This window comes from Neoarius graeffei, chromosome 20 (genome assembly GCF_027579695.1).
Source record: "Neoarius graeffei isolate fNeoGra1 chromosome 20, fNeoGra1.pri, whole genome shotgun sequence".
NCBI classification, from domain to species: domain Eukaryota; kingdom Metazoa; phylum Chordata; class Actinopteri; order Siluriformes; family Ariidae; genus Neoarius; species Neoarius graeffei.
Window position 1 is genome coordinate 64,851,040 of NC_083588.1, and position 13,515 is coordinate 64,864,554.

General features: G+C 44.2%; 1 protein-coding gene across 1 annotated transcript in view; it reads left to right on the top strand.

The window, feature by feature from the left end:
• Window positions 1-13,515, top strand: part of mybpc2a (myosin binding protein Ca) — a 77,135-nt gene that overhangs the window by 37,947 nt on the left and 25,673 nt on the right. The window contains exons 9-12 of the mRNA XM_060902458.1: window positions 10,898-11,030; window positions 11,126-11,250; window positions 11,348-11,453; window positions 12,765-12,925. Coding sequence (XP_060758441.1) covers window positions 10,898-11,030; window positions 11,126-11,250; window positions 11,348-11,453; window positions 12,765-12,925 — 525 coding nt within the window. The remainder of the gene's footprint in view (window positions 1-10,897; window positions 11,031-11,125; window positions 11,251-11,347; window positions 11,454-12,764; window positions 12,926-13,515) is intronic.

The window sequence follows — 13,515 nt, forward strand, 5'->3', positions numbered from 1 at the left end:
GCCGGACACTTGGGGCAGGATAAGACACTAGCTCGAATAATGGCCCGGTTCTATTGGCCAGGGATTTGCGGCGATGTCCGTACAGTAGGTGGTGTATGGTGTGCTGCGAATGCCAGTTAGTAAATCCTGCAGCCATTCCAAAAGCGCCTTTGTGCCCTCTGCCATTAATCGAGACCCCGTTCAAAAGAATTGGGATGGATCTCGTCGGGCCATTAGATTGGTCAACACGAGGATATTGCTTTATTTTAGTCCTGGTGGACTATGCAACGCGATATCCGGAAGCAGTGCCTCTTCGCAATATCTCAGCATGTACTATTGCAGAAACGCTCTTCCGCGTCATCTCCCGGGTTGGAATCCCCAAAGAGATTCTAACTGATCAAGGCACTACATTTATGTTACGCACACTGCACTAACTGTATGGGTTACTGGGAATTAAGCCTATCTGCACCAGCATGTATCACCCACAAACAGATGGCTTAATTGAACGGTTCAATCACACCCTCAAGAACATAATTCAGAAATTTGTAAGCGAGGACGCACACAACTGGGATAAAGGGCTCGAGCCCCTGTTATTTGCAGTGCGAGAGGTCCCACAAGCCTCCACGGGGTTCTCCCCATTCGAGTTATTATACGGGCATAAGCCGCGTGGCATTCTAGATGTGCTGTGTGAAAATTGGGAGGAGGGACCTTCAACAAATAAAAATGAAATTCAATACATTAACGACCTGCGCACCAAACTCCACACACTCACACACCTAACCCAGGAGAATTTGCGGCAGGCCCAAGAACGTCAAGTCCGTCTGTACTACAGGGGCACGTGCCTTAGGGAATTCACACTGGGAGATAAAGTAGTCGTGTTGTTGCCTACATCGAGCTCCAAATTGATCGCCAGGTGGCAAGGACCCTTTGAGGTCACATGACGAGTCGGGGACATCGACTATGAGGTGCGGCGAATGGACAGGGGTGGGGCGTTACAGATTTACCACCTCAATCTGTTAAAACTTTGGAACGAGGAGGTCCCCGTGGCATTGGTGTCGGTGGTTCCAGAGAAGGCGGAGCTGGGGCCGGAGGTTCAAAAAGGAAAATTGACATCACCCACTGCTCTGGTCCCCTGTGGAGACCACCTCTCCCCGACCCAACTCACGGAGGTCGCCCAGTTGCAGACAGAATTTTCTGACGTATTCTCGCCCCTGCCCGGCCACACCCTTCTCATAGAACACCACATTGAGACACCCCCGAGGTGGTAGTGCACAGCCACCCTTACAGACTGCCCGAACACAAAAAAAAGGTGGTTCGGGAAGAACTCAAGGCCATGCTCGAAATGGGCATTGTTGAGGAGTCCCACACTGACTGGAGCAGCCTGGTGGTCTTGGTTCCCAAGGCCGATGGGTCGGTCCAGTTCTGTGTGGACTATAGAAAAGTCAATGCGGTGTCTAAATTCGATGCGTACCCAATGCCTCGTATTGACAAGTTGCTTGATCGACTAGGCATGGCTCATTTTTATTTGACACTGGATTTGACAAAGGGATATTGGCAGATCCCCTTGACTCCGTTATCCTGAGAGAAAACGGCCTTTTCCACACTGTTTGGCTTACACCAGTTCGTCACACTTCCTTTTGGGCTGTTTGGGGTGCCTGCTACGTTCCAGTGGCTTATGGATAGGGTCCTCCGCCCCCACGCCACCTATGCGGCCGCATACTTGGACGACATCATTATTTATAGTAATGACTGGCCGCGACACCTAAAACACCTAAGGGCCATCCTTAGGTCGCTGTGGCGAGCGGGTCTCACAGCCAACCTGAAGAAGTGTGTGATTGAGCAGGTGGAAGTACAGTATCTGGGCTTCCACTCGGGCAATGGGCAGGTGCGTTCCCAAATTAATAAGACAGCAGTAATTGCGGCCTGCCCGAGGCCCAAGACCAAAAAGGGGGTGAGACAGTTCCTGGGGCTGGCTGGCTAGTATTGTAGGTTTATACCTAATTATTCGGATGTCACCAGCCCGCTGACTGATCTCACTAAAAAGGAGGCACCAGATCTGGTCCAGTGGACGGAGCAATGCCAGCGGGCTTTCTCTGAGGTAAAGGCTGCACTGTGTGGGGGGCCACTGTTACACTCTCCTGACTTTTCTCTCCCCTTTTTTTGCAGACGGACGCGTCGGACAGAGGGCTTGGGGCTGTTCTGTCCCAGGAGGTGGAGGGGGAGGAACGTCCCATGCTGTACATCAGCCGGAAGCTGTCGGTGCGTGAGGGCCGGTACAGCACCATAGAAAAGGAGTGCCTCACCATCAAGTGGGCGGTCCTTGCCCTCCGCTACTACCTACTGGGACGCCCTTTCACCCTCTGTTCGGACCACGCGCCCCTCCAGTGGCTCCACCGCATGAAGGATGCCAACACGCGGATCACCCGTTGGTATCTGGCACTCCAGCTGTTTAAGTTCAAGGTGGTCCATAGGCTGGGGGCACAGATGGCTGTGGCAGATTTCCTCTCCCGTCAAGGGGGGGAAGTCAGCTGCAGGCCGGACGGCTCTTTGGCCTGAGTCGGGCAGTGGGGGTATGTGGCAGCGGGGGTGTGGTCAAGCGTCGGTCTGTGAATGGAGGGCAAAGTCAGGGAAGGTAAGTGGCAGAATTACTGCACCTGACGTGAATTAACCTGTGCTTGTGTGTCTTCCCCAGTGACCGTGCCCTATAAAAGGAGCGAGAGAGCAGAGAAAGGGAGCTCTCTCCCGACCAGAATGCATGTGTGTGCATGTTTGAGAGATAGTGTAGCAGATAACTGAAACAATCTTTCAAATGGTGATACAAGCACCAAACTTGGCACAAATACTCCTTAGACATTATTCTTTTGAAAAAGTATGCGGGCCACTTGAAATTCAAGATGGCTGCTTATTTTCAAGATGGCCGCCGCTGCAGACTTGAAAATGGGATATAATCTGGCCACTTTGACCGATTTGAATTATCTTGGTGTCTAAAAGTAGGTTTTTGACTATGAGAAATCTAAAAATCCCACTCTTAACCTTCTAGGGAGCTCCTTTCTGCCATTTCTAGCAAAAATATGATGGAAAAATATACATAGACCAGAACATATCCTACAAACTATTTTATTTATTTGTTATTTTTAAATGCACAACTGGAATGTTTAGTTATGGTCAATGTTTGTCACTACAGAGTGCAATGAGTCAAATACAGAGCTCACAAATGCACTGTTCACCCCAGCAGTGAGCTGCATGGTTTCACTTGTCCTCACATTTGCAGCTACATAGTCCGGTGCAGGTGAGACTGAATCGGTAGCATTTGCACCTTCCACGGCATTCAGATTTGCATCCACATTTGGTCAGCTGTTGGCAACTCTCGGCAATAGGTGGAAGCATTGTCCAGAAGACCTTCCATGTGTCTCCACTCTTTGTCCATCCCCAGTCAGCAGGACTTTGTGTTTCTGGTTGGCGCAGTGTTGACTGACTCCATATACAGCCTGCTTGATAGGCAGTGCGCTTTGCATGCTGAAGTAGTGCTGCTTGAGTTGGAGGAATGGTTTCATATGGCCTCTGCTTTCGAGCAAACATATCCAGCCTGGCATCATCAACACGTACAACTGTACTGGACCTGTCATACATTGTCACCACAAACTTCTCCAGGACCTCCAGATCATCATCATCTACTGTTGGTGGGTACTGGCTGAGCTTGGCAAAGACATCAGAAACTTCAGCATACACATCCCAGGTTTGCCATGCAGACTTCTTCCCTTTGCTGCGGAAGCCTGATACAACATTGCAACCAGTGAAGGCATGGAAGAAGAGTATTCCTTTGCTCTTCTCCAGTACTAAAGAGAGGTGCAGGTCATGTACAGGAATCCATCTCAGGTTCCGTCCTTGGCCAAAAGCCACCCGCAACTGGTGCAGACCAATCCCTTGAAGGAGAGGCAGAACACTGATTGCTATGATGAGGACATCCTCTACCTCTACTGCTACACCCTACACCCCAAACTATAATTATTGCTACAGTCTATACAAACATGCATGCTAGCTATGTTAGTGCACTATTTTACAAAAGGCCAAGAATAAGGCAAAAGTAAGCTTCTGAGTGATTTTATTCTCCCAGATTTGGATTCTACATGGTCAAAAATGTATAATTTGATGCCAGAATCATCCATATCGGACAAGTCTGTGCATAGTTATGGCAAAACAATATATTTCTGTACTGGACATGGCGGCCATCTTTAAAATGGGCAGCCATCTTGAATTTCAAGTGGCCCACGTACTTTTTCAAAAGAATAATGTCTAAGGAGTATCTGTGCCGAATTTGGTGCTTGTATAACAATTTGAAAGATTCTTCTGAGATATTATGTTATCTGCTGCACTAAGAGTGAATGAGCTGAAAAGCCACATATACCACAGAAAATAAAAGTTTCTGAGAACTCAGTTCTGGCCTGTCATGCTTCTGTGCTCCACCCACCTGCTCTGGTCCTACACAGATATAAAGTGTGTGTGTGTGTGTGTGTCTGTGTGTGTGTATGTCATGGAAGAAATACCTGAACCTCAAAAGTAGCCAAAAAATACACTTATATGAAAGAAGTCACCTTGAGGCACTTTGATTGCATAACACAATTCAAACACTGAGTGATATCCAGGATACACACTGAGGTCTGAACGAACATCTACCATTTATTTTTAAACTGTCCCACTACAAGGGACCCACCCTAGAACCACCCCAAAACCAAATGGCAGCACCTGTGAAAATCATTGTAAAAGGACTTTTAGTTGTTTGAACACTTCTGATTGGCTGCCCAATGCAGGCTTCTCATTGGCTATAAAGCATATCTTTGTCTGAACTTAAAATAAAACAGACCAGCTTGTATTTCTGACCATATGAGGTTTTAACCATACAGTGGTGATTCTGTGTTTAACACACTAAGTGATTTTACAATGATTACAATCAGTGGCGAAGAAATGCAAGCTGGTTACACACACAAGATCCTCTAAATATTTGAACTCATAAATTGTTCCTAGGCTCATCTTAATGGAGCTGAGTGTCAGAAAACCTCCTAAGTAGAATATCATAAATTCAGGCTAAGTAATAAATGTAATTTCTCCATGATCTGAGAAAAATATTTGTAGCAAGCTAATGCAGTTGCGTGTGTGTGTCAGGTCCATAAAATATTGGAATGAGAGAGTCCTAACTTTCTAAATTAACTAACAAGGGTACTTATTGCATTTGATTGTAATTATGCACCAGTAAAGCAACATCATCTGCAAAGTCCAAATCATCCAACTGATTCCATAGTGTCCACTGAATTCCATTTCTTGCAAGATAAGATCACCCAAGTGGAGGAATCAGCAGCAAAGCAAGGGTACCCTTTCTGTTAGCAAGGGTAAAACAAAGTCCATGAGAATGAACACCAACAATAACGATCCCATAATGTTGGAGAAGGGGGCCATTGAAGATCTCATCTCATCTCATTATCTGTAGCCACTTTATCCTGTTCTACAGGGTCGCAGGCAAGCTGGAGCCTATCCCAGCTGACTACGGGCGAAAGGCGGGGTAGGGGAGAGCGGGGTAAGATGAGCCACTTTTTACATTTTTCATCATAACTACATGTTAAAGCCATTTTTGCTTCCAGTCTACACACCATACCAAATTTCAAAGTGTACTGTTACTATCTGAGCAAAAAATAATTGATAAGCTCTTATGGTTAGAGTGATATTACCTCTTGAAAAAAAAATGTCAAGTGGCTCAACTTACCCCATGCACGGGGTAAGATGAGCCACTGTGTGGGGTAAATTGAGCCAACACAAAACATGTTAGGTTAACAAAGTAAACAACTTTTATTATTAGAAATGCAATCAGTGAATCAAGTCAAGTCAAGCAAGTGGGGGATAGGGCCGTTGCATAGAGAAGGGGAGATGAAGAGAGAGGTGATAGAACGAGATGGGATAGGGAGGGATAGATAGATGGATAGAGAGAGAGATATATGCATAGATAGATAGAAAGAGGGATGGTTAGAGAGGGAATGAGAGATATACTATATTATAGAAATTACTAAAACAGTAGAACAGTGCCAAAAAATGTTATTTCTTTCAGTAGGTTAAAACATTGCTAAAACATGCAGCAATCATTCCATCAATCATTTCATCATTATTCAATGTTCCAAGCATTCAAATTGCAAGGGAACACCATTTGCCTCTCCCTCCGTGCTGTCCCCCCAACAGTAAAGGGGTGGGGCAATTTTTTCACAATATCCTGTCTTGACAGGACAGCCTTATCTTTCTCTTTGAAGACAAAGGTCGGCTTTCTTGCAGAGCCATGGCATGACCGGCTTCTTTTGACAAATCTTGCCTCTATTTTGAAGACATCCAATTTGATTATCTGGCCAATGAAGAAATGCACTTTCTTCTTCCCCGTGAATTTTGCCACAACATAATCCCCCACAGGGGCGGCACGGTGGTGTAGTGGTTAGCGCTGTCGCCTCACAGCAAGAAGGTCCTGGGTTCGAGCCCCGGGGCCGGCGAGGGCCTTTCTGTGTGGAGTTTGCATGTTCTCCCCGTGTCCGCGTGGGTTTCCTCCGGGTGCTCCGGTTTCCCCCACAGTCCAAAGACATGCAGGTTAGGTTAACTGGTGACTCTAAATTGACCGTAGGTGTGAATGTGAGTGTGAATGGTTGTCTGTGTCTATGTGTCAGCCCTGTGATGACCTGGCGACTTGTCCAGGGTGTACCCCGCCTTTCGCCCGTAGTCAGCTGGGATAGGCTCCAGCTTGCCTGCGACCCTGTAGAAGGATAAAGCGGCTAGAGATAATGAGATGAGATGAGATAATCCCCCACATCTAACAACTGGTCTTCCTCATCTGATGTCATATATATATATATATATATATATATATATATATATATATATATATATATGTTGTTGTCATATATGACCAGTAAATGCGAAAACTTAAGTGTCATCCATATTGGGTAAGCTCAGCCACCAATGGGGTAAGTTGAGCCAGTGGCTCAACTTGCCCCACATCTAATGGCTCGTCTTACCCCGTGGCCACCATTTTGTAGAAAAATGCTAATAAAGGGGATTAGGCTAATCAAAATTATTTTTATTAGCATTCATATCATAGCTTAGAAAGCTACTAACTTAACCCTAATGTGTCTAAATATTATTCTACTTTTGTCTTCTCTAAATTATCTTCACTGTGGACAAACATGGAATTGACTTAGAAAGCACAAAAACACATTTTTATAAATATCTCCCTCACCTAGTTTGACATGTGGTGCTCCTCTCCACAAGTGTAAGTAAATGGTCCCGCCCCCCTTTGAATGTGGTCACATGGTCACATTTGTTTACTGTTTCTTAGAAACAGGGGGTGGCTCATCTTACCCTCTGGCTCATCTTACCCCGCTCTCCCCTACACCCTGGACAAGTCGCCAGGTCATCACAGGGCTGACACATAGACACAGACAACCGTTCACACTCACATTCACACCTACGGTCAATTTAGAGTCACCAGTTAACCTAACCTGCATGTCTTTGGACTGTGGGGGAAACCGGAGCACCCGGAGGAAACCCACGTGGACACGGGGAGAACATGCAAACTCCACACAGAAAGGCCCTCGCCAGCCCCGGGGCTCGAACCCAGGACCTTCTTGCTGTGAGGCGACAGCGCTAACCACTACACCACCGTGCCGCCCGCCATTGAAGATGTTCCATCATTTATGTACCCGGGAAGCATTGTTAGCACTAATGGAGGAACAGATGAAAACATTAAAGCCAGAATAGAAAAAGCCAGAGCAGCATTAAACATCTTGCAGAAGATATGGAAGTCTAGGGACATAACAACATCAACCAAACTGTGAATTTCCAATACTAATGTCAAAACTGTCTTACTTTATGGATCTGAAACTTGGTGGACTTCAAAGACCATCTTAAGGAAAGTGCAAGCATTTATCAACAAGTGCCTTAGAAGGATTCTGAGAATTTGGTGGCCGGAAACCATCAGGAATGAAGATCTATGGGAGAGAATGGGCCAAGAACCTGCTAAAAGCATCATCAGCAGAAGGAAGTGGTTATGGATCGGCCACACTCTATGAAAGCCAAAGGAAAATGTCACCAAACAGGCATTGGCATGGAAACCATTGGGAAAACGTTGCCGTGGAAGACTAAGGCATATATCAAGAAGAGAAATGGAGGCAAAGATGGTGGCAGAGGGCTACAACCTGAAAAGACTGGAGAAGGTGGCCCAAAATCATGTTCAGTGGAAGCTAATTGTTGATGGCCTATGCTCTGCCACAGGGTAGAAGGGCAATGATGATAACAAAGGTACATTCCACAGTCTGACCTCATGACCCTTGTAACACAGAAAGCCTGGTACAAAGATAACTGTGGCCAGAGAAACAGAAATCCAAACACATTGCGAAACCCGAAACAGCAATCTTGAGGTACAAAATAACCCTACATGTGCTGCAGATTCTACGATACACTGATGTTACAGAACCATGTACTGTTATCAACCTCTGATATCACATGTTTAACACCTGATATCTATTTATTCCAGCATTCAGGATCTTCAGGAAATCTGTAAAGTGACAGCTGGGGATTTTTTCCTTGATTATTTGTACATCCAAACACCAAACAATCGATTGTCATTGTGAATTTCAGCTGTACTAACAGTATTAGACGGGTCTGTGTGAGAGTTTGTTTTAAGTCCAAAATGACAGTGTTGATGTTTTGACCTGAGCGGTAGTTAACGTATGCGTGACATCATGTGAATAGGGTCTATAAAGCCTTGGAGACGCAAACGGCAAGAAATCAGGATTTCAGGATGAGCTAATGAATGCTATCTAAACTTCAAGATAATGAGGATGTAATGAGGACCAGCTGAGAGTTCAGCCTGGTATTGTCATGACAAGGACCTCTGGTGGTATGGGGTGGAATTGGTGAGACTGGAGGGACAATGGGATTACTGATATCTAGTTACCTAAAAAAAAGGAAAGAAAGACAGAAAGAACACAGTGTCATGCGGTTATAAGAGAATAATGAGTGATGGGTGTGGTGTGCTGAAGCAGAGTTACTCTTCCCATCCCAGAGTGCTTTATTCCTCTTACGCTACAACCAATGATTATTTTCCACAGCACTTCTTTTTTTTTACTTATTAAAGAACATTACATCATCCTTCTTTTTATCCATTTATAGTTGCATTTAATGTTGTGAAACGTTAGCAAAACAAATTAGTTCCTGACACTGGAGACTCCTTCCTACAGAACAGTCCTTTACATTGAATGTCTGCCTGTGAACGAGCTGTTACTATAGAAACCATAACGTATCAGAACGAGTAAATAAACCTGTGATGTGCCACTGCACTACTGTCAGAGCTGCTGTTCTAGAGAATTAATCAGCACCTTCTGACTAGATGCCCTCGTTTATCCCCAGAGCAGACGGACATGAAGAACGTGTTAAGACATTGTCGGAGTGTGTGGACCAGCTTGTAAATGATCGAACAAGAACATCGTACCTCACAGTTTGTAGTTCAGTAATGACCGGACTTCTGCGAGTGCCGATGGCACTGAGTGACTCCAGAAGCAGACCCGATATTCCCTCTGTGGAAATCCCGATATAAAAACACTCCGAGGAATTCTGAAATGACCTGATTACAATGTGTATATCCGCATCTATTTCTAAGGTCTGGTGAAGCCAGAATATAAACTGACACCCGGGTATGTTTGAGTGGTTTCACTCCAGTCTTTCTGGAATTCCTGTGTTTTGGTTGCGTTTCTGTTTGACACTTTTACAAGTTGATTGTGTCTGTTTCTGAGACATTTTGTGTTTGTTGTGTCAGTTTGTGTTTGTTGTGTGTATTCTTGTTGCTTCCTTGTTGGGTCTCTTGTGTGTATTTTTCAGGTATTTTGTGTTTGTTGTGTCTTTATTGTAGCTGTTGTATGTATATTTCAGATATCTTGTGTTTGTTGTGTCTCTGTTATGTGTTTGCTGTGTCTCGTGTGTACTTCTGAGATATTTTGTTTGCTGTGTCTCTGTTGAGTGTATTTTTGTTTTGTGTTTGGTGTGTCTGTTTTGTTGTACCGTATCTCTATTGTGTCTCTTATGTGTATTTTTGAGATATTTTTTGTTTGTTGTATCTCTGTTGTGTGTTTGTTGTCTTTGTTGTGTCTGTTGTGTGTATTTTTGTTTTGTATTGTGTTTGTTGTGCCTATTTTTGTTTTTTGTTGTGTGTTTGTTGCATCTCTGTTGTGTCTTTGTTGTTTCTGTTGTGCGTATTTTTTTTAGATATCTTGTGTTTATGTGTATTATTGTGTCTCTGTTGTCTTTGTTGTGTCTGTTGTGTGTATTTTTGTTTTTTGTTTGTTGTGTCTATTTTTGTTGTGTGTTTGTTGTGTCTTTGTGTCTCGTGTGTGTTTTTGAGATGTTTTGTGTTTGTATTATCAAGTCAAGTCAACTTTATTGTCAAATATGCTATACATGCTCGACATACAGCACTGATGAAATTTCAGTCCTCTGACCCACGGTGCAAACAGGCAATGCAATAAATAAAAATAAAAATAGAATAATTGAAAAAACAAACAAACAATATAAACAGTATAAACACTAGATAAGAACTAGACATAGACTAAACACTCAAACAGACAATATAAACAGTATAAACACTCTAGATAAGAACTAGACACATTATTGTTGTGTCTCTGTTGTGTCTTTGTTGTGTCTGTTATGTGTATTTTTGTTTTGGGTTTGTTGTGTCTATTTTTGTTGTATCTTTGTTGTATCTTTGTTGTGTCTCTGTTGTGTCTGTGTTTATGTGTGTTCTGTATGTATTTATTGTGTTGGTCTTTGTCTAAGACTTTTGTGTTTATTGTGCCTGTCTGTGTTTACTTGTGCTTACTTTCCTGTGTTTGTTGTGTCTCAGCATTCCTAAAGAAGTTGGAGCCTGCGTACTCGGTGGAAAAAGGGAAGAGGATCCAGCTGTCTGTGGAGCTGACGGATCCCAACCAGCAGGTCAGGTGGCTGAAAAACGGGCAGGAGATCAAGCCTTCTGCAAAGTAAGTGTGTGTGTGTGTGTGTGTGTGTGTGTGTGTGTGTGTGTGTGTGTGTGTGAGAGAGAGAGAGGGGTATTTGAGAGTCTTATTTTCCGCAGGTATGTGTTTGAGAGTATCGGGGGAATCCGAAAGCTCACCATCAACAAGTGCACGCTGTCTGACGACGCTGCATATGAGTGTGTGGTCGGGGAGGAAAAGAGCTTCACTGAGGTGTTTGTACAAGGTGACTCCTCAAATCATCAGTGTAGGTCCTGTACAATATTGTCTTTTCCTTTTTCATTGATCAGTGTGTGTGTGTGTGTGTGTGTGTGTGTGTGTAGAGCCTCCAGTTACCATTACCAAGCCACTGGATGACGTCCACGTTGTGGTGGGGGACAAAGTGGAGTTCGAGGTGGAAGTATCTGAGGAAGGAGCGAGCGTTAAATGGTGAGATTTTTTTCATTTTTGATATTTTATTTGCACTGTATAATGTAAAACAGCACTCCAGCGCCCCCTGCTGATGGATCTACAATCATAACCTATTTTGAAAATGTGAAAGACCTTGGAATAAACCAACACTCTCTCCGATTCTCAGAATCTGGGATCTCTGAAACTTTCATCTCACTCATGTGTTAACAGTCTTTCAAGTATGACCTCGTGTTTGTCCCTCACACACTACAGGCTGTTTCACAGGATATGATACTGAAAATATTGTACTTTAAATGGTCTTGGGCTTCCTTTAATTACCTCCTGCCAAAGAGGTTATGTTTTTGGTGCAGTTTTTTCCCCTTTTGTCTATCTACAAAACCTACCAACCTGATTTCCATGTAACATGGCCTAAGTAAGAACCCATTAAACTTTGGGGCCAAGACCAGGAATTACATTAACAGCATTTAGCAGACACTCTTATCCAGAGCAACATACAACATACCTAGAGCAGCCTGGGGAGCAGTTGGGGGGTTAGGTACCTTTCTCAAAGGCACTTCAGTCATTCCTGCTGGTCCAGAGACTTGTACCACAACCTTTTGGTCCCAAAGCTGCTTCTCTAACCATTAGGCCATGGCTTCCTCTTAATTTTGTTTCACTTTCACTAATATTACTGTGTTTGGCCTTGGTGGAAGTCTGAACTCAACAATGTCGTACATCTTAAAATCCAGTCAAAGTCCTTACCATGCCACATCGGGTGATGCCAATCTCCATAACCCTTGACCTCTTGCCTATTACAAAGCTAGGGTTACTGTGGGGCCTAGTCCTCTGATAACTGCAAGAGTTTGACTCCCTGCTCACATCTGTATTGCGGTGCCTCGCCAGATGGCAGTAGGTACCATTTTTATGATGGTCTTTGGTATGACCCAACCTCGTGATCTCCAGCTCAAGAGGCAGACATGCTAACCACTAGGCCAGCTCACAGTCTTAAAAGCTAGTACATGGCAGTAAAGTTCAACAGTGAGAAAACATAGCCAATGTAGAAATATGATGGCTCCATATTACAATCCACAATCACGGGTAACAGTAATCCTCTGTAGAACAAAATTCTAATCGTTTTGGAAATATATCCAGACATATAAAATGGTAGAAGATGCAGATATGCATCTCATAGAAGACTTGACTATTGTCCTTGGCGGAGGTCTGTGCTTCTAATTGTCTTTTGTTTTATTTTTACTTTGGCGTATGTCTCTCTAAACTCATTCAAAGTTATTTTCCTTCATTTTTACTTTTCTGTACATTTTGTCTGTGTTGTTATTATTATTTTTAAAGGATGAAGGACGGCGTGGAGTTGAGTCGGGATGGAAAGTATCGAATCAAGAAGGAAGGAACCAAACACTGGCTGATCATCAATGAGGCCACCAAGGAGGACATCGGGATGTACCATGTCTACACCAATGGGGGGGAGTCAAAGGCAGAGCTGGAGGTAGAAGGTATGTCGAATCAGTAACAAAAATGTTACAATAGTAACATTTAAATAGTACATCACCAATAAGGCTCTGGTAGCAGGGCGCTTTTTGGTGCAATATGGCAGATGAACCCAACAGGGTCAATGGCACACCACCAGATGGCATGTGGAAGAGCCACTCAAATGGCCAACAGATGGCATCACTCGGCAAGTCAGTTGTCACTGCAAGGCAACTTCCATACCTGTGAGGTCTGTGGCACTTTTGTGCACCACTTGGCATCAGGTCTGGAGGTCCAGAGAGACAACACAATGGGGGCATGACATCATTTGTCTTACCTTACTGTGCAAGGCACTTCACTAGAAGAGGAGAATCGTATATGAGAGCTTGAGAGGCCAGGCATTCCATGGCGGCTTGGCCGGGTCATTCATGCCGCCGCTGTGGATGGCTCTGTCGCTCTAGTGTGGGCTTCACGGCCCATGTGTGTTTCTGAAAATCCTAATGAAGCAGTCATCATCGCTAGCGATGGACAGCCGATGACGGGAGTTTAACAGGAGATGAACATTTCAAAGATCTCAGGTGTAAGAAATAACAATCAGATTTTGCTGTTAGCTTCG